The sequence below is a fragment of the Diabrotica undecimpunctata genome, chromosome 1, assembly GCF_040954645.1.
Source record: "Diabrotica undecimpunctata isolate CICGRU chromosome 1, icDiaUnde3, whole genome shotgun sequence".
Lineage (NCBI taxonomy): Eukaryota > Metazoa > Arthropoda > Insecta > Coleoptera > Chrysomelidae > Diabrotica > Diabrotica undecimpunctata.
Window position 1 is genome coordinate 54979012 of NC_092803.1, and position 21846 is coordinate 55000857.

General features: G+C 34.8%; 1 protein-coding gene across 1 annotated transcript in view; it reads left to right on the top strand.

Moving 5' to 3' along the window:
• Positions 1–17557, top strand: part of LOC140438956 (trypsin-7-like) — a 71873-nt gene extending 54316 nt beyond the window's left edge. The window contains exons 4-6 of the mRNA XM_072528594.1: positions 725–838; positions 1141–1248; positions 17322–17557. Coding sequence (XP_072384695.1) covers positions 725–838; positions 1141–1248; positions 17322–17465 — 366 coding nt within the window. The 3' untranslated portion in view covers positions 17466–17557. The remainder of the gene's footprint in view (positions 1–724; positions 839–1140; positions 1249–17321) is intronic.
• The last annotated feature ends 4289 nt before the right edge of the window (positions 17558–21846 follow it).

Sequence of the window (21846 nt, forward strand, 5' to 3'; positions counted from 1 at the left end):
CCTATCGAACATGTATGGGATATGATGGGAAGGAGACTGTCCACTTTGCACCTTCCTCCACAGACTCTGGCACAGTAAATACATGAAGTTCAAGTTGTTTGGAACGAGGTGCCACAAGCAGACATCGATCATTTCATTTTGTCAATGCCTAGACGTATACAGGAGTGTATTCAGCTGCGGGGTCGCCAAACATATTATTAATTTTTTTTGATTGCTTGTTGATAAAAATTCTTGACAAAGTTATCGTTTCATTCTTGATGTAAATCTATTCCTTATGAGTGTAACACTTCTAATGTCACTGAGTATATTATAGAAAAAGGTAAAGTCGAGATATGTTATGACTTTAGGAGCTTTTTATGGTGTTATATTTATTATTATTTAAATCAGATTGAAATATATTTTATTTAAGTTTTTTGTATCTTTTTTGTCATTTATTGCGTTGGTATTTCTTTTTATTTCTATTGATTCGTATATCTCCCTCTTCGTTTTGTTTTGTTCTGTTTTTAAAATTTTGATATAACTAATATATATAACTGAACTAATATATATAACTATATATATATATATATATATATATATATATATATATATATATATATATATATATATAAGGTTCTATTTTCTCCTTTTTGAGACTAGAATAACAGATCTATTTATTTATTTAATGTTTAAGACAAACAAAGGTAATATTTACAGCATTTCTATAATTTTTAATGAATTTTAGTTAGCAGAAAAAGTGAATTTCTCAAAGATGATTCGGCCCATAAGTTTGCCCGAAGAAGGCGCTAGAGTACCAGTAGGGACAAAAGTTGTAGTTGCAGGCTGGGGAAAAACTGCGGTAAGTACAATACTGCATGACTTTATTATTATCCTCTTTAGAACCATTTAACATTGAACCATTTAACATCAAATATTCCACATAATATTTAAAAATTGTTTTGCATTTTGTGATTATAAATATAATTTGGCGGTTTTTTCATATTTGGCGTTCGGTTGAGCATATGAAATGATAGAACAACTTTAAAGTTTTGGTTACTTTCTAAATTACATAATCAAAAGCCGAAGTTGAAAACTTTTCATCGTATTTTAATGTAGACCTGATTCAAACATAATTTGTATAATATATTAATTTATTTTTAGGATGGTTCAAAAGCGTCGAAGTTACTGTTGGCAACCAACCAAACAATTATAGAATTTAAGAATAAACACCTTATATATACTGACAGTACACAATCAGGAGTTAAAATGGTAATTTTTTTTGGTAAACAGCTTGGTGTAAATAGTGGGACTTAGTTAAGTTTATAAAAAAAGATTGTAACACGTAGATTTTGTGGAAAAGTTATTTTTTACAATATATATATATATATATATATATATATATATATATATATATATATATATATATATATATATATATATACAGGGTGTCACATAATTAATTGGACATTAACTAACGGGTGATAGCTGACATCAAAATAAAGCGTTTGAGCTCAAATTGCTTAGGAAAAATGTTGCTAGTTTTCGTTCTACAGGGAGATTCATTAATATTTTTTTATATTATTTTTATGGATATATTGAAAACTATTCAACCGATTTAAGTGAAATTTGGTATCTTGCTATTATTTAGTATGCTTAATAAGAAAATGATATTAGTTTTACCATTAACACTAGGTGGCGCCACCTACTGTAACATTGGTTCATTAATGGGGCCATAATTTTTTTGTCCGCCCTGTATAAACATTCTAGGAAAAAAAACATGAAATAACATTCAATTCTACACAAAAAAGGTATTCATGTTTCAAATAAAAAAAGTACACCGTTTTCGAATTGAACGTATTTTGTTTTTCGCAAAACAAGCAGGTACCTAGGTATGCTGTGAACTTAATGGCAAAGTCAAGGCGTAAGTACGAATTTGTTTACTATTTGTTGTCAAAGTGCAGCGCAAGTCTATTATTAAAAAAGAATATGTGTGTACTTTGTACGCAGGTAAGAAGTTATACTTCTATTATATGACTTCAACGAAATTAATATATTTTAAACAGTATATTTGTGTTTTATTTAAATATTAAACTAATTTTAATACTTACAAGTTTCCTAAAAATTTTCTTAAAGAATACCGAAAATAAAAAAAAGTAAGCAAAGCAATAACATGACATGTTATGTTCCTAAGCGGTCACCCATCCAAAGTATGACCCCGAGAGACACTGCTTGACTCCCGTTTTCGAGAGACAACTGGTGTAGCCAGTGTGCTATGGCCGTAAAATTTATACTTAAGTGAATTATTTTGACAGATTATATCTACAAATAATATTAAGATTGCCTTTTAATCTTCTTATCATCATATTTTAATATCTATTATCCTATATCCGACGAAGACAAATTCAAAGACACAAAAATTATAAAATATATTTTTTTCACACTTTATTTGCACTGATACATACGTTAATTCAAAGATTTAGCAACTAGCACATTTTTATAAAAATTCACTCATCAACATTTTTCCCAATTGCACCTAAAGAAGTATAACTTCAAAAACATGAACTAACATTCAATTCTACACAAAAAAGGTACCTAGTCTTCTTTCACATAAAAAAAGTACACCGTTTTCGAAATAAACGTATTTTGTTAATGATGCATGTCTCTATTTAATATTTTGCAAAACAAGTATGCTTTGAACTTAATGACAACGTCAAGACGTAACTACGAATTTATTTATTATTAGTTGTCAACGGTAACTACGAATTTATGTATTATTAGTTGTGTTACGATAATTATCCTGGCCTAAAATAACCGTACATATTATGACTAATGCTGTTCTGTTTTAGATTTTACGAGAGTATTCTATTAGCCGGCAGAAATTTACCTGAAGGGACCTTCCAGAAACGGTCGAGCCGATGTAAAAATACCCGTTTGCCTTACCGTTATAATTTCGCCGCTAATCGAGAAGGCTGTTCGATGATTCTAGCGTAAAGGCAATGGCATATATAAAGGACATTTTATTTGGAAGGGACAGTTAATTCTCAAGATCCGCGCTCGCGAATTTGTTACGTACGGATATAATAAATTATTGTCAGATAAGTTAATATAAATAAAGAAATAAATTAAATCCGTAAGTGTTATAAATATTGAACCTTTTAATAAATTCACAACAAATGGTGTCAGAGTGAGATCGAACATAAATTAGACTTATAATAATAATACAAGTGTGATATAAAATAAATTGTGAAAATGGCTACGATTTATGAGCTGACAGTGACTAATTTAAGAAGACATCTTGAAGACAGAGAATTAGCTTCTACCGGAAAAAAGGCTGAGTTAGTCCAACGACTAAAGAACGCTTTGCTAGAAGAAGGACTAGATCCAGAGACTTATATATTTGAAGATGCTGTCCTCTCGTCGATTTCCAAAGTTTCTGGTGACATCGCATCATTAGAGAACAAAGTTTCCGGTGACATCGCATCATTAGAGAACAAAGTTTCCGGTGATATCGCATCATTAGAGAACAAAGTTTCTGGCGATATTTCGAAAGTTTCCGGCGACATCGCTTCTTTAGAAAGCAAAGTTTCTAACGAGATTTCTTCTCTGGAAAGCAAAGTTTCTGCTAACATCTCTAAAGTCACTTCTGAGATGTCTGCTCTTGACGATAGAGTGTCTTCGTTAAAAAACCAAGTTGCTGCCGATATGTTGGCCTTCGAAGAAAAGATATGGAAAGAGATGGAAAGGAAGATGGAGGAAACAGGGACAGCAGAGAGAGGAAACAATCCAATTAGAGTAGAGATAAAAGAAGACGAGACGAAATGTAAGTTGGAAACACGGCCGAAATTTGAAGGAAGTGGAGGTTCTGTTCATGTGAAAGTCCCAACTTTCGATGGAAAATCGTCATGGAACAACTACGTGAAACAGTTCGAATCAGCCGCAAGAGCAAATGGATGGTCTGAAAAAGAAAAAGCTGTAAAGCTGACTATCGCTTTTCGGGGAGATGCCTTAGATGTGCTTCAGACAATAGCCGTAGAGGAGAAGGATGATTTCGAACAACTGAAGAAGAGGTTAAATATGCGATATGGCCACGAACATTTGGAGCATGTATATCAGTCGCAGCTTAAAAATCGTAGACAGAAGAAAGATGAGGCTCTTCAAGAATATGAGGTAGATATTGCCAGATTAGTACGATATGCTTATCCAACAGCTCCCGAAGACATGATGGAAAAATTGGCCGTTCAAACGTTTATTGATGGTCTTCGTGATCATGAAATGCAGAGAACACTACGATTAGCTCGTCACAAGACGCTGGTTGATGTCTTATCCGCCGCCCTCGAATACGAGTCAGCTACGCAGGCCTCTGGCGGGTACAGTAAAGTTAGGACTGTAAAAGAGGAAGGAGATGAAGATAAACTTGACCAGCTCGTTAATATGATGAAAAGCATGACATATAAGAAAACGAAGACCATCAGATGCTGGAATTGTGGCGAAATAGGACACGTACGAAGCTCCTGTAAACACCCTAGGTACGACGCAAATCAAGAAACTCACCATCAGGAAAACTAGAACGGGTCAGCCTTAGGGGGGCAGCTTCGACCCAAAACTTTTCCAAAGACCCTCTCATACTAATAGCTTCTTTGAAATGTCGTGAAGATAGTGTATATGTAGATGGAGAAATAAATGGTAAAAGACATACGTTGTTGGTGGATACCGGAGCGACCAGAACCATTATACGTCCAACAGTTATAAACAGCCGTAAGAAACTGTTACCAACGAGGTTGCGACTTCGGACCGCTACAGGTGAAAATGCCAACATTCATGGAGAAATCCAGGTACAATTGGGAATTGGAGCAGAAAAGTTCGTCCATACTGTTATAGTTGCTGACATCGAAGAGGATGTTATATTAGGAATGGACGTAATGAATATGCATGGATTCCAATTGAATTTTAAGAATAAGGTAATCAAAGTTGGCAACGAGGAGGTATTTCTCCATCCACATAATGACAACACTGTGCAAGCAGCCATTACAGAAGATACAGTCGTGCCTGCGAGAAGCGAAACGATCATAGTAGCGCGGCTACAGGGAATTGTGGACGAAGGGAGACCTGTTATGATGGAGCCTTGGAACCACGACGATGAGGTTGGCCGTGGAATCATAATTGGAAAGGAATTGGTGACTTCGGCTAAAGAAATTCCTGTGAGACTTATCAATGTCAACGACTACCCAGTGACCATAAAAAAAGAGACAAAAGTAGGAACTTGTGTACCTGTGACATCCATAATCCGTCAGGCGACAACATCTGATAATTCCAACGACAAATTCGACCAAATGGTTGCAGTTGCAGGACAGTCTCTAAATCAGATGGAGAAAAGGAAATTAAGGGAATTTCTGCGGCAGTATCGTGATATTTTCGTACCGAAAGGAGGAAAGACGGGAAGAACTACCGTTGTTAAGCATAAAATTGATACTGGTAATGCTAAGCCAATTCGTCAAACAGCTCGACGATTACCACAGGCGAAGAGAGAGGAAGCTGAAACGATTGTTCAGGAAATGAAGAAAGACGGGGTGATAGAACCTTCTACGAGCCCATGGGTCTCTCCGGTGGTCCTGGTTAAGAAGAAAGACGGAACGACGAGGTTCTGTGTGGATTACCGTTTGCTGAACAACGTTACCAAGAAAGATAGTTATCCTCTGCCTCGGATCGATGACACATTGGACACATTGGCTGGAAGTAAATTGTTTTCTACTTTAGATTTGAAGTCTGGATACTGGCAGGTAGAAATGGACCCAGTCGATAAAGAAAAGACAGCCTTCACCACAGGATCTGGATTGTGGCAATTCAACGTTATGCCATTTGGACTTTGTAATGCTCCTGCGACATTTGAGAGGCTTATGGAAAATGTGTTGAGAGGGTTATCTTGGAAAACATGCCTGGTTTATTTAGATGACATAATCGTCTTGGGGGAGACATTCGAAGATCATTTGAGGAATTTAGAAAACGTTTTTAATCGACTTAAAGCTGCCCAATTGATGCTAAACCCCAAGAAGTGCCAGCTATTTCAAGGTAAAGTCAATTATCTGGGTCATATAGTCAGTAAAGAAGGAGTGGCCGTGGATAAGGGAAAAATCGATTCCATTAAGGAATGGCCAAAACCAACTGACAAACATCAAGTGAGAAGTTTTCTTGGACTATGTACTTACTACCGGAGGTTTATTAAGAAGTTTGCAGATATCGCTAAGCCATTAACGCGACTTACAGAGGAAGCAAGAGAATACCGCTGGGATACAGACTGCCAAAATGCCTTTGAGACCTTAAAAAAACATCTAATAACAGCACCAATTTTAGGGTATCCACTGCCAGAAGGAGAGTTCATCTTAGATACGGATGCAAGTAATGTGGGAATTGGAGGAGTGCTGTCTCAGATTCAAGGAGGACAGGAACGAGTCCTCGGATATTTTAGTAAAGTTCTTTCAAAACCTGAGCGGAATTATTGCGTCACGAGAAGAGAACTTCTAGCAGTAGTTAAATCAGTAGAGCACTTCTATCAATACCTCTATGGCAGAAAGTTTCTAATCCGAACCGACCATGCCGCCCTTAAGTGGTTGATGCAGTTTAAGAATCCAGAGGGTCAGATAGCCAGGTGGATCGAACGACTCCAAGAATACGATTTTAAGATTGAGCACCGGGCCGGAGTTAGCCACAGAAACGCTGATTCTCTTTCCAGAAGGCCATGCCCAGCAGAGTGTTCCCACTGCAACAAAACGGAATCCAAGGAAGCAGCAGTGCTAAGAACGACGATTGTCAACGACGACACGCCTACTAAGATAAGGGCAGAACAAGAGAGAGATCCAGTTATACAGAAAATCCGAAAATGGAAAGAGGAAAACCGTCGACCACCTTGGCAGGAAATATCAAACCTATGCTCAGTAGTTAAGACGTATTGGGCCCAGTGGGACTCATTTATCATCGAAGATGGCTTGCTCAAACGAGTCCTGGAAAATGATGACGGTTCAGAGAAAAGAAGACAGTTGGTGATCCCAAAGAGTAGAATAGCCGAAGTACTTCGTCAGTTACACGACAGTCTATCGGGAGGGCATTTTGGTGTAAGGAAAACCCTTCAGCGAATTCGGGAACGGTTTTATTGGATGAACAGTTCCGACGACGTAAAAGACTGGTGTAAGAAATGTACTATTTGTGCTACGAGTAACGGGCCTCACCGGAAAAGAAGAGCTCCTATGAGACAATATAATGTTGGAAGCCCGTTTGAAAGAATAGCTTTGGACATTGCAGGGCCATTTCCAGAAACTGAAAATGGGGGCAAGTACATGTTGGTAGTAATGGATTACTTCACTAAGTGGGTCGAGATTTACGCACTTCCAGACCAGAAGGCCGCCACCCTTGCAGATAAGTTGATCCAAGAATATATCAGCCGATTTGGAGTGCCTTTGGAGATCCATAGTGACCAAGGCAGGAACTTTGAAAGTGATCTATTCCAAGGAATATGTGATAGACTAGGCATGAAGAAAACAAGAACTACCGCGTATCATCCGCAATCGGATGGTATGGTAGAACGAATGAATAGGACAGTTGGCAAGTATTTGACAAAGATGGTGTCCGATCATCAGCGAGACTGGGACCAATACCTTCCGTTCTTCACAATGGCCTACAGATCTGCTGTTAACGAATCAACGGGCCAGACACCAGCCAGAGTCCTATTCGGACGCGAAATGCGACTACCTTGTGATCTAGAATTTGGGTGTCGACCTGGAGAAGATGTAGCAGGTGAAGATTATGTGATCGAATTACGAAGAAGAATGGACGATGTACATGAGTTGGTCCGTTCCCACCTTCAGATCGCTAGCGACCGAATGAAGAAACGGTACGATACACAAGCCGAAAAGGGTTGCTTTAAGAAGAACGACAAAGTATGGCTGTATAATCCCAAGAAGCGAAAAGGTTGTTCTCCCAAATTGCAGCAGCTTTGGGAAGGTCCATACCTCATCATGGAGAAGATCAACGATGTCATCTACCGAATAAGCAAGATTCCGAGGGGAAAGCCGATGATAGTACACCATAACCGGCTGGCGTCTTTCGAAGGTGACCACGACGTAGATGAAGAAGTGGAAGTAAACCAAGTCCAAGACGTGTCTGACCTCACGTTTGAGGAATTCATGGGTGCCTATGGAGGTACCGGTAAAGCAAGACATGGTGTTACCACTGAAGAAAAGCAAGATCTACTCGCGCTCCCCGATGACTACTCGCTGGCCCTTACCATCCCGGCCAGTATCAAAGACGCACCAGGGTTGGCATCCGTCTTTCGAAAGAAGTTTGGTCGAGTTGCAGAACTTCAATGCCAGGTGCCAGCTCCCGGTAAAACCTTGAAACTCCAAGATGCATCACGTTACCTTTTCTACCTGGTAACAAAAGACACTGCCCGTGACCAACCTACCTACCGAGATGTGTGGGAAGCCTTACTTCAATTGAGAGAGCACGTACTAGAGTCCGACGTGCAAAAGTTAGCCATGCCAAAGTTGAAGTGCCGCCAATTAGATTGGAGGGTTATCCGAAATATGGTGGAGGAGATCTTTAAAGACACCGAAGTCCAGGTGTTAGTCTGTTGCAATCCGCATAGTTACTGGTGCGGAGAGAAAACCGTCCCTTGTCATTTTTATACAACTGGAAGTTGTAAAAGAGGGTCCAGTTGCCGATACCAGCATACAGTTCCGGTTCCAGTCCCGACAAGGTTCCAGGAGGAACCATCTTTTAAGAGGGGGGCAATGTTACGATAATTATCCTGGCCTAAAATAACCGTACATATTATGACTAATGCTGTTCTGTTTTAGATTTTACGAGAGTATTCTATTAGCCGGCAGAAATTTACCTGAAGGGACCTTCCAGAAACGGTCGAGCCGATGTAAAAATACCCGTTTGCCTTACCGTTATAATTTCGCCGCTAATCGAGAAGGCTGTTCGATGATTCTAGCGTAAAGGCAATGGCATATATAAAGGACATTTTATTTGGAAGGGACAGTTAATTCTCAAGATCCGCGCTCGCGAATTTGTTACGTACGGATATAATAAATTATTGTCAGATAAGTTAATATAAATAAAGAAATAAATTAAATCCGTAAGTGTTATAAATATTGAACCTTTTAATAAATTCACAACAGTTGTCAAAGTGCAGTGCGAGTCATTATTTGTCAAAGTGCTATTAAGTTTTTTATAAACCACTTAAGATAAAGGAGAAATGCCACGTCATAGTTAATTTTCTAATGTAGAAATGCGCAATATGATCTGTTTGTGTGCCCAGGAAAATTTCTGTTCTCGTAAAGCAGCTGAACTCTATTTCGAACTTTATCCCAATAGAAGGCAACCAAACCATAAAACTATTAGATCATTGTTCGACAGATTAGGCGAAACAGGGTCATTTCATCCCAAAAACAGGAATGCTGGAAGACCGAGAGTAATTGATGCGGATATGGAGGATGAAATTGTTGTGCGTGTTGCAGAAGATCCAGAAACCAGTACAAGGCTTGTTTCTGCCGCCACTGGTATAAGCAAATCTACGGTGTCAAGAATAATACGGACAGAAAATCTGTATCCGTATCGTTTTACTCCAGTACAGAATCTTTTACCACAGGATTTTCCAGCAAGGCTCCGACTTAGTCAGTTTATGATGGGGCGGCATTTAGACGATCCAATGTTTTATAATAAAATTTTATTTACCGATGAAGCCACATTTACTAGAAGGGGTGTATTTAACTGGCACAATAGCCATACCTACGCGACAGAAAATCCTCATGCATTTCAAGAACATCATTTTCAACACGAGTTTTCCATAAATATCTGGTGTGGCATATTTGGGGATTGTATTGTAGGACCATTCGAATTACCAACTAAGCTTGACGGAGTAACGTATCTAAATTTTTTGAGAAAAGATTTACCAACTCTTTTAGAAGACATACCTCTAAATTTGAGACGGAACTCTTGGTACATGCATGATGGTGCACCACCACATTATAGCCTAGAAGTTAGAAATTATCTAGATGAAATTTATCCTCAAAGGTGGATTGGTAGAGGTAGTGTATACCCATGGCCAGCACGCAGTCCCGAACTAAATCCCCTAGACTTTCACTTGTGGGGCTACTTAAAGTCACTTGTTTATAAAAAAAAATAAATAACCGTCAAGAGTTATGGCAAAATATTGTAGAGGGAGTTAACGTAATTAGGGCCCAAAGAAACTCATTATTTAAAATAAGACAAAACTGACACAAAAGATTTAGATTATGTAGTTTATCTAATGGTGCACATTTTGAACACTTATTCTAATTTTTTTTTCGTTTCGTTTTGAATTATTCACTTTGTTAATTGTTTTATATTCACTTCATTGTTTAATTTAATTTCTGATTTTTTTAAAATTTGTTACTGAGTCAAAGGTTTAATAAAAATAATTGTTTCAATCATATGCATTTTGTTTGCAAAAATTATCTACTACTAATACATTTAATATTCACTTTTATTTAAGACTCTTTGAATAATGTTTGAATTTACATAAGTTTTTGTAAAATTTTTTTATTTTATGCACGTCTCTAAAAAATACGTTTATTTCGAAAACGGTGTACTTTTTTGATTTGAAACAAGAATACCTTTTTTGTGTAGAATTGAATGTTATTTCATGTTTTTTTCCTAGAATGTTTATACAGAGCGGGAAAAAAAATTATGGCCCCATTAATGAACCAATGTTATAGTAGGTGGCGCCACCTAGTGTCATCAGTAAAACTAATATCATTTTTATATTAAGCATACTAAATATTAGCAAGATACCAAATTTTACTTAAATGGGTTGAATAGTTTTCAATATATCCCTAAAAATAATATAAAAAAATATTAATGAATCACCCTGTAGAACGAAAACTAGCAATATTTTGCCTAAGCAATTTGAGCTCAAACGCTTTATTTTGATGTCAGCTATCACCCATTAGCTAATGTCCAATTAATTATGGGACACCCTGTATATATATAATATGTAGGAATTATCAGATAGTGGTGTCCAATAAAAATCTTTGTTTTTTTTAAGAACTCAACATTTCGCTATTTATTTAATAGCTTTCTCAGGAGTACACTGTAAAACAATTTTAACATTACAAACACATGACGTACAAATAGATTTAAAAACACTTACAGAAATTATAAGATTTCACAAATAAAAACTGACATTAACTCTTTGAATTAAACAAAAACAAACAAAACAATTAATAATTGTGCAAAAAATCCAAAAATTTAGTACCAATAACTAGTTCTGATCGATACAAAGCCTATATAGAACGCAAAAAAATAAAATGACGTTTGTGAAAAGTCATTTTAGTTTTATAATAAGTGTATATGTATAAATATTATGTAAGGTAACTGACCCAGTAATGGACACTGTACCAGTAATAGACACTAATTTGATAAATTATCAGAAAATAAGGAAAATGTCTGATGTAACCCCCACATCGGGCTAGCTAAATGTTCTCTGCAGTATTGGCCATCATATTTTCAATGATTAAATAGCCAACTTCACTCATATGTCAAAAGTCAGATTAAAAATCAAATGAAGTTTGTGTAAGTCAGCTGATGTAAAGTGTTTATTTAAGGTTCCGTTTTTTACAATTTACTTGTTTAATTTAAGTTTTAATATTTTTTTGCAAATGGAACAGGATTAGTTTTAATTGTTATTGATGATATTAACTGTAATTTTCGTCTAATTAGATATTTTTAATTATCTAGTTTGAAATTTAGGGAGGTGACCATTACTAATATACAATAAACCGAGAGGGCTAGTTTTGGACACCGGGGGTGTCCATTTATAAACGGTCAGTTTTTAGTAATGGACACACCTAAAATTTACTACTTACCAGCTACTATTTTTCACAGTTTAATAATTTGTGCAATAATTTTCAGCAGATGCCGAAAACTAAATAAATTTGCACTCGCCAGTTTTTTTCATACAGCGAAGACGACTTGAAAAAAGCTATTGAAGCTGTAACACAAAATATAATTAGTAGAAAAGCTGTAGCACGTCAGTTTAATGTTCCTCAAACCACACTGATCCGTAAATTATACTCTCCTGCTACTACTCCTTGGAAAATGGGTCCAGCAATAGAGCTTTCTGAAGCAGAAGAAAATGTTTTTGAAAACTGGGTAATAGCAATGGCTCGCAAGGGTTTACCTATTCATAGACAAAACCTTATGTTATCAGTGAAAACATTTCTTGAGGAAACTGGCCGAGAAACTAAATATTTATTACATAAAACTCCTGGGCGTTCTTGCTTTCAAGGATTTTTAAAACTTCACCCTAAAATTAAAGAGATATGCTGAAGGTGTCAGCAAAGCTCGGGCAGCAGTAACACAAGGCCGAATTGAGATGAAATTCAACTTTTTTTAGAGGAAGATAGATATGATGAAATATTATTAGATCCAACTCGGGTATTCAATGCAGATGAGGCAAGATTTTGCCTATGTCCGAAGAGTGAAAAAGTTCTAGGCCCTGTAGGCTACAAAGATTTTTATATTAGGGTATCATCAGAAAAAGAGCAGATAACCGTAATGGCCACTTTTTCAGTAGATGGAAAGTATGTTCCTCCAATGTTGATCTTTCCTTACAAGAGAATCCCAGAAGCTATAGCCTAAATCAGTGCCAGAAAATTGGGATCTTGGTAGATCTGATTCAGGGTGGATGACATCCCAAGTATTTTATAAATACATTTCGAACCATTTCCTGCCATATTTAAATTCCAACACTATCCAAAGACCAGTGATTTTATTCGTCGATGGCCATCGATCACATTTATCAAAACATGTTAGCCAGCTATGTGATGATAATGGAATTATCTTGGTATCACTTTTCCCAACACTACCCATATTATGCAACCAGCTGACGTATCTGTTTTTAAACCTTTTAAAGCTGGTTAGAAGTGAGAAACTTGAAAATTCAAAACTTTCCAAAAGATGTGACACGTTCTACTTTTGGTACTATTTTAGAATCTGTTTTTAGTAAATATGCTTCTGAGGAAACAATTAAAAATGGATTAAGAAGAAGTGGGTTTTATCCCTTTAATAAAAATAATGTTGATTACACAAAATTCATACCAAACAGAATAGTTGCTGCACAGATTTCTGATAAAGAAACACCTAAAAATGCCTTAAATGTATTAGAAAATAAAATTGAAAAAAATTACCTTTCATAATTTATACAAACATATTCAAAAAGAGAAACCTGGTCTGGAGACATATCTTATTCAAACCTTTATAGTGTCTGGGCCGAAATTAAAATGGAGTATGAAAATGAAAATACTCAACGGAAAGAAATACACCCCAAAAATATAGGTATAGTCCGACAAACTTTAGTTTGGGAATGTGACGTAGTGTTTCGCGCAGACGGGCGGACCGTTTCTACCAGTGGCGGACGGAAACCGGTAGCTTTAAAATAAATTTTTATAAGTATATTCAATTAAAGTGAGAATGGATTTGTCAATTTTTATTTTTATAGTTTTTAATAATTATTAAGTTTATAGTCAGGCATTCGATAAAATAATGAGTAAACCATTAGGAGTACTTTAATAAATAAAAAATTCGTCAATCCTTACAATTTATTAACATTGCCAGGAAGGAAGGGTTTCAATAACACAAAAAAATAAGTAATTTATTTTAATTAAATAATGTATTTATTTTCTAAACAGTAATGATTGTAAAGACTTATATGTTTTGTTATATGACAAAGGAATATCACACAAAAACACGTCTATTTCGGAATTTTAATCACTATCTTCATTATCAGAAAAGCTTTCTTCGGATGAACCAGTATTAATAAAAAATTATAAGTGGTCCAGCGTAGAGTCTAATAAATGTTCTTTTGCGATTTGAGTGTTTTCATATTTTTGTACGTGTTTACATATGTTAGCCCACTCTTCTATTAACACTTCTGAAAATTTTATTCTTGTTATATTTTCAACATCATTTATGTTAAATGTTGTATTATGAGTGGCCACTCTACCTTTTACCAAAGCCCATATTTTTTCGATAGGGTTTAACTCCGGATGATAGGGAGGCAAGCGAAGTACTTGATGTCCATGTTGTCCAAGCTCATATTTTAATACATAAACTGGTGGAAAACGTGGTTAATTGGCTTGAATAATTTTATATGATTCCGGTTTGGTTAGTTTTTCTTGAAAGGGAATACTTTTTTCTTGTAACCACTTTACCATAATATCCCTACGCCTACATCTTTCACGTCACGTTTTTTTCGATTAGTACATTATGGTAGGATGCGTTATCAACTACCAGGACCGAATTTTTTGGTATGTTAGGTATAAGCTGACTTCTGACCCACTTCATAAAATTAAGGTGGTTCATATCGTCATAATTGTCGCCACTCTTCGATCCTGAAAGCAAAACTATCATGAAATTATTTTAGAGGAATTTTCGGCGATTAAAATATTCATTGTATATTTGTATTTTTAGTAAATGTTGCGTTATCAAAAACTTTTTGCCGAAAAACCTTTGCCTCGATATTAGTTTCATAGACGGCCCAATAGAATGTGATTTATTATAAAAGTAATTATGGCTTACATTATTGTTATTAAAATTAACTTTTTAATTGTCTAAATTAAATCTCATCTGTAACATGTACCTGATTTAAAAATTAACAGAGCGTTAGGTACAAATCCACTCTCTCCTCCAGCTTGAACAACAATCAGCCTTTTTCCCTTAGAAATTGGTTTCTTTAAAGTTTTTCCGCTTTGATCTGCCCAGTGGTATGGTGGAGTATGGCTGCTGTGTATATATGTTTTGTCGGTGTAAACTATAGTTCTACCCTCAGATCGAAATTGAATTAGCTTCTTTAAATATTCTATTCGTTTTATTTTTTCATACAATTTCATATTTTTCCATAAGGACACTCCTATTGCCTTCGGTTTTTCTCCACCTGTAATTTGTTCGAGATAATTTGAAGAATATATTTTCAGAAGTATGATGGTTTACCTCGGCCACGTGATGCGGAACGAAGAAAAATATCGAATTCTTCAACTTGTTATGCAGGGTAAAGTATTTGGCAGAAGAGGACCGGGACGCCGTCGTATCTCGTGGTTGAAAAATCTCCGACAATGGTTTGGGATGACCTCAGCGGAGCTGTTTCGCAGAGCAGTCAACAAAACCATGATAGCCTTGATGATCGCCAACATCCGGACCGGATAAGGCACTGAAGAAGAAGAAGAATGATGGTTTAAATTTCAAATGTATCACAACATACAGAAGTGAGAACAATTCATTTGTTAAAAACAAAAATTATGTAGAATCGTATGTAACCTTGGAGAGATTCATTTTTTGTTTACAGTTTTTCGGAAACCGGAATCGAAATAAATTATCCAAATATTTAGTACTTTTGAAAAGACACTATTCATATTTATAATAATTCGTATTCATCATAAGTTTAACTAAAACTAAAAATTAAAATACATTATCCATTATACAGTTTTATTTGTTCAGCTGAATAATTATTTTACTGTGTTACCTAAAGCCTAATCCAATTATGGTTTTCCTTAATGATTCCTTTGACCCTGGAAATCCCATTTCTTTGTTCTTTAGTTTTGATAAATACCTTTTAATAAATAAAAAGAGGTAAAATATTTGAAAAGTAAATCTTGTTTTCTCAGTAAGTAAAATTGTAAAGGAATTGTATCTACCGTTTTTGTTAAAAATGTATTTTTTTTATCAGTGTTTTTACTTGAAAACTTTGATTTGTTGTTATTGATATTTGTTATTGTTATTGTTAAATAACTATTAATAATAACTAAACTTAACACACCATAAATAAACTAAATGACTTAATAATTAACTAAATACTACTACTAATATACTAAGCCCTAATCTAAAATATAATAATAAAATATCCAACACGATCAAATCAACAAGTCAAACACTCTCTGCGATACACAACTACGACACTGGCAAACAGCAAACTGGCCGTTTCCATGGTAACACTAGTAAACAAGAATCACTGCACATCGTCGAGTTGTGAGTCATATTCCCAAACTAAACTTTGTCAGACTTCATTACATCACCAGTCGCTGGATCATCGAGACGTCAATGGGAAACACCTCTCCAAAAAAACATTCGCTACTATGAAGAAAAAGAATCAGAAAGGTTTAAAATTCCAACTTCGTTTAAAAAACGTTTAGTATTTCCTCAAACGCCTGATGGAACTTAAACACCAAAACAAAAAGAAAAATATTTCCTACAGTAGTTTTAAGTGGGAAATATCTAGAATTTTACAAGAATGAAGTAAAGTAGAATGGTCCGAAAATAACAAAAAAACAATAAAAAACAAATATAGTCAATGAAGCAAGCAGCTCTAATTCTGATATGGACGTTACTTATCTCGACGAAGATCTTGATCTTAGTGAAAAAGAAAACATCATACTAAAGACAAATCAACATGTTATTGTCAAGTACATGAATAAACATTATCCAGGTAAATGAAAAATAACTGTAAAATACCTTATGACTCACCTGTTTTTATTGATTGCTTGTAGGAATAGTGCTGAAACATAACGAATTCAGGGCAGATATCCGAACTATGGTTAGTGCTGGCATAAATTCCTGGAAATGGCCAGTTAAAGAAGACGTATTATATTACTTTATTGAAGACATTGTTTGTAATATAAAAGAACCTGAAGTAAAGAACAATAGGGGTCATTTTAGTGTGCCTGAAATGGCAAAATATAATGGTGTCCATTACTAAGTCCATAATATGTCCATTACCCATGTTTTGTGACCATTACTAGCTCATGTGCTACCTTTTTTTAAAAATCCTCATAATATCGAGAAAGTACATAAAATAAGCTTTTAAATTCATTAGTGTCAAATATATTTTATGAAGCTGTGCCTCAGTAAAACATTATTAAACTTAAAATTTGCTTAAGAGTGTCCATTACTGAGTCAGTTACCGTATATGACTGTATACCGCAAGGTTACTACTGCACGCTTCTCAGTATTTCACGACACCTAAATATTATTTTGATAGTGCGCAAATATACCATACCGAGCGATAATAAATAATACAATTACTTTATTCAACTTTAAAGATATTATTTAAAATTTAAAAATAAAAACTTAGTAGCTAGTCTACAATACCGCCTACTGAACCCTTTTTTTCTTCCTTTGTCTACTAACTTTGCACTTTTTAAAATTATAATTCACAGTTTCATATAAGTCTGTGTTTTGCTCAGCTTTTTTAATGAAATTAACTTTCTTGTAAATTAAATTTTTTCCTAACATTTGATAATCGCAAAACATTTTAGGGCGATTCAGGAGGTCCTTTAGAACATAACGGTGTACTGTTGGGATTGGTATCCGGCGGTGGTGGTAATAAAAAGAGAAAATTCACATTCTTCACGGAAGTCGCATTCTTTCGTTCATGGATAAAAAGTAAAACTAATTTATAATATAGATATAATAATACTTCTTGCATCAGTAAACAGTTGATATAATATGTATTAATTTACTATTGTTTGCTTTAATAAAATATGTATGTAAACTCGTTGTTTCTGTTACCTTTTATGTTACGTGTTACATGTTACACGATGGCCATACAGTATTGCCGTAGTGTCTATATACTATTACTGTTACCACAGACCACTAATAACTAGACGTTTCACGCAGGTAGCTCAAAGTCAAACTAAACTAAATGTCATTTGTAGTACCGATACAACTCTTTTGATGTCGCTATACTCTGCAGTTTAGGTTTAGAACAAAACTAAAAATTATAATTTTCAATTACCAATTGTCAGTAATTGATTAGCATGGTTATTATGCGTCTATAATTATTGTTGAATTTGATGGTTATTATTGCAAATTACAAAGAAATCAAACTAATCGTGGTTTAATATCTCTAGGTTATTGTTAGCATTAACCTCAAATCAGTTTCTAAATTACAGATCACCTACCTTAGTGGTCTGTGTTTTCAAAAATGTTCCTGACATTTAAATAGTATTTTGCAGATTAATAATTATTAGTAAAATATAATTTTTCACAATAAATATTGTATCGTAAAATGTACCAATTCGTCAACAATTAGACATACCTTTCCAAATCCTGATAAAGATATTATACGATTTTGGAAGTGACTTAAGTGTTATAAAAAATGTTAATTTAGAAATGATGAAATCCACTACAGTTTTTAAAATAAAACGAACATGCCACAGTCAATTAGTAAGATAACAATTAATAACACAGGCCAACGATGAAAAAACTTTTTCACTAAAAATACCCTATTCTAATGTCTTTCAGGTCGCTGAATCCAAATATGATGCTTACAAAGCTGTATCACCCACAATTTCTTCACATTTTGTAGTAACATTTTTTTAATTAAGCGATTTCTACAGAATTTAACATATACTATAATAGTTTAAATATAATCAAAAAAGTAGAGGTAATGGACTTAAATTGTGTTGGTAGCACTGCTGAAACATACTAAAAGATCAAAAAAGGTAGATTCCATTTGAACGTTAACAGCTGATGTTTGTTTACTGTCAATCTAACCTCACTTTCACGGTTTTTGTACACGTGCTCAACACAATGTCTAACCGCGGTTGTAAAAACTCTGTTGACAGTTTTTGTTATATTTGTGGTGAGTTTGTGATTAAAAAACACCAAAGAAACATTACGGACTTTGTGAAAAAGGTTTATCGATCATACTTTGGAACTTTACTTGGCGATCAGGATAAATCTTGGGCGCCGCATAAGGTATGTTATGTATGTGTTGAAGATCTAAGAAAATGGTCAAAAAAGGAGAAAAAATCCTTCAAATTTGCAGTTCCTATGATATGGAGAGAGCAAAGAAATCATTCTGATGATTGTTACTTTTGTAGTGTTGATGTAACTGGTCACAACTCAAAAAATAAGAAGGTAATAAGCTACCCTAACCGTATGTCTGCCATCCGACCAGTGAAACACGGTCAAGATATGCCGGTCCCTGAACCTCCAGATGATTTGGATTCCATTCAAACTGAACCATCTTATGATGTAGAATCTGAGTTAGGTGAACAAGATGATGAAGAATTTCGATGTATTACAGAAAATGTAGAGCCTAAATTGTTTACTCAGATTGAACTTAATGACTTGGTTAGGGATCTAGGCTTAACTAAAGAAAAAGCTGAATTGCTTGGCTCTAGACTAAAAGAAAAGAACTTGTTGGGTGCTGGAACCAGCATTTATGTGTATAGAAAGAGAGAGCAACAATTTTCAAAATTTTTTGAACAAGATGGTGATTTGGTGTACTGTACAGACATTCCAGGTCTGATGAATGAATTTGGTGTTGAGTACAAAAAGGAAGACTGGAGGCTGTTCATTGACTCATCCAAAAGAAGTTTAAAGGCTGTTTTATTACACAATGGAAACCAGTACGCATCTATACCTGTTGGTCATTCTGTACACATGAAAGAAAGCTATGAAAACCTAGAAATAGTGCTGAATAAAATAGGCTATTGTGATCATGGTTGGATGATATGTGGTGATTTAAAAGTAACATGTATGCTACTTGGTCAACAAGGTGGTTTTACCAAGTTTCCATGTTTCTTGTGTGAATGGGACAGTAGGGCTAGAGATCAACATTGGTGCAAAAAGAACTGGCCTGCTAGGGAATCTTTAAAACCAGGTGAAAAGAACATTCTTCGCAAAAACCTCGTAGATCCAAAAAAAGTGCTCCTACCACCTCTTCACATAAAGTTAGGCCTCATGAAACAGTTTGTGAAGGCTTTGCCTAAAGATGGGCCATGTTTTATGTATCTCTGCCTAAAGTTTCCACACCTCTCAGAAGCTAAACTGAAAGAAGGCGTCTTTGTCGGACCAGACATTAGAAAAATGATGTTAGACCTTAACTTTGAATCGACAATGACCTCAAATGAGAAAGAAGCATGGGTGTCATTCAAGCAAGTGGTTACCAAGTTCTTGGGGAATAAAAAAGATCCAGAATATGTTGCTATTGTTGCTAACATGTTAAAGAACTTTAAAAAGTTAGGATGTTTGATGAGCCTGAAAGTTCACTTCCTGAACAGTCATCTTGATTACTTCCCGGAAAACTTGGGCGATGTAAGTGAGGAGCAAGGAGAGCGTTTTCACCAGGACATTAAACTGATGGAAAAACGCTGACAGGGCCGCTGGAACACTAACATGATGGGGGACTACTGTTGGTCACTTCACAGAGAAGTTCAGCAGGCGACTCATCGTAGAAAAAGCTACACAAGAAGTTTCAAAGAAAAGAGGGAAAGAAAATACAAACCAATCCCAGATGACTAATGGAACCTGTATTATATCATATGTATAACTGTTTCAAGTAACCTATTGTAATAATATATTCATGACTATGATGTAACATAGTGTTTCATTAATTTCACCATATACCGTATTTATACTACATAAGAAACTACATAAAAATGTATACTACATAAAAACCCAAATTGCAGAAAAACTATGGGTGATACAAAAAAACTAAGGCCAGATTTGGATTCAGCACATAAAAATCAATAAAAATCAGCTATTAAAGTAAAAAAAGTTTTCACAAAAAAATTTTTCGTCGGCCTGTGTAATTTTCCAATTGGTTACTATTTTATGAAACTTTTTAGTGCAAAACATAATTACCAAACGAAGAGATTTTAATTGTACAAACTAATGAGAGTAAGGCTTTAAAATGTAATATTGTAGTTAAAATTTTATTTTATTTTTATTTTGTATTATTGTCATCAGCAGATTTGTAAACATTCTCTAATATAATTAATTATAAAATACAGTTTGCTTAACCTATGGCTAGTGATATTAGAGTTTTTTATAAGTTTAGTGTCCTCCGTGTCATAGACCACCTGGAGCTAAAAACTAAAAATAGGAGCTTGCCTGTGTTCATAATCTCCCATTGCTGAAATGTAACAAAGATATATGAAGGTACTGAAACATTTTAGTACTTACAATAAATTGTTTAATACTCACATTAAAAAACAGTCTACTAGTCTCTTACGGAGTAATGCCACTACACGGAGGTTAATATAATAAATAGATTTTAGATAGAACATCACTTTTACTTTTAGGTGTTTCCCTTAAGAATATCACACCGCTGAAAATATTGCAGCGGTGTAATATATCAAGAAGTGCAATTACCCCTAAAAAGAAAAAATTATATGGAGCATTAAAACAACTACACCATAAGTATTCTTTGGAAAGAAATAGTAAAAAGTATTTTAAAAGCAGACTGTTTGAAAGAGTTTTATAAAGAAAATAAATTGGTTGATCTTCAGAACATCAACAGAATGGCAGCTATGCTAATTCAAATTCAGTTTATTGAGAGCTGTGAAGCAAAAAAGCTAAGGCGATTTATGAATTATAGAAATGTTTATCTTTGTCTTTATAAAAACAAAGTGCTCGTTCATGTAGTATTCTTTCCAAACTCTTTATCTTGCCCAGTAAGTAATCATTAAAGAGACTTCTGACTCAAACTATTTGGGGGCCCAGTAATTAATAAGTTAATATTTGAGTCACTAAAAGCAACAATATCAAAAATGGATGGAATGGATAAGCATATAGCTATAATATTTGATGAAATGGCGATTATGCTTAAGTCTTTATTACAATGAGCATAGTAGGTGTATTGAAGGTTTTGAAGACATGGGAGATGACAGACATTCATACATAGCAGATTATATTCTAGTTTTTATGGTAAGAGGTCTAAGAAAACCGTGGTAATCACCTATTTCATACCAATTTTGTAACAAATTAAACCTCAAATTAAAAACGTGTTGATGGAAGTTATTTCTAATTTCTTAGCAGCCTCAGCCTGCT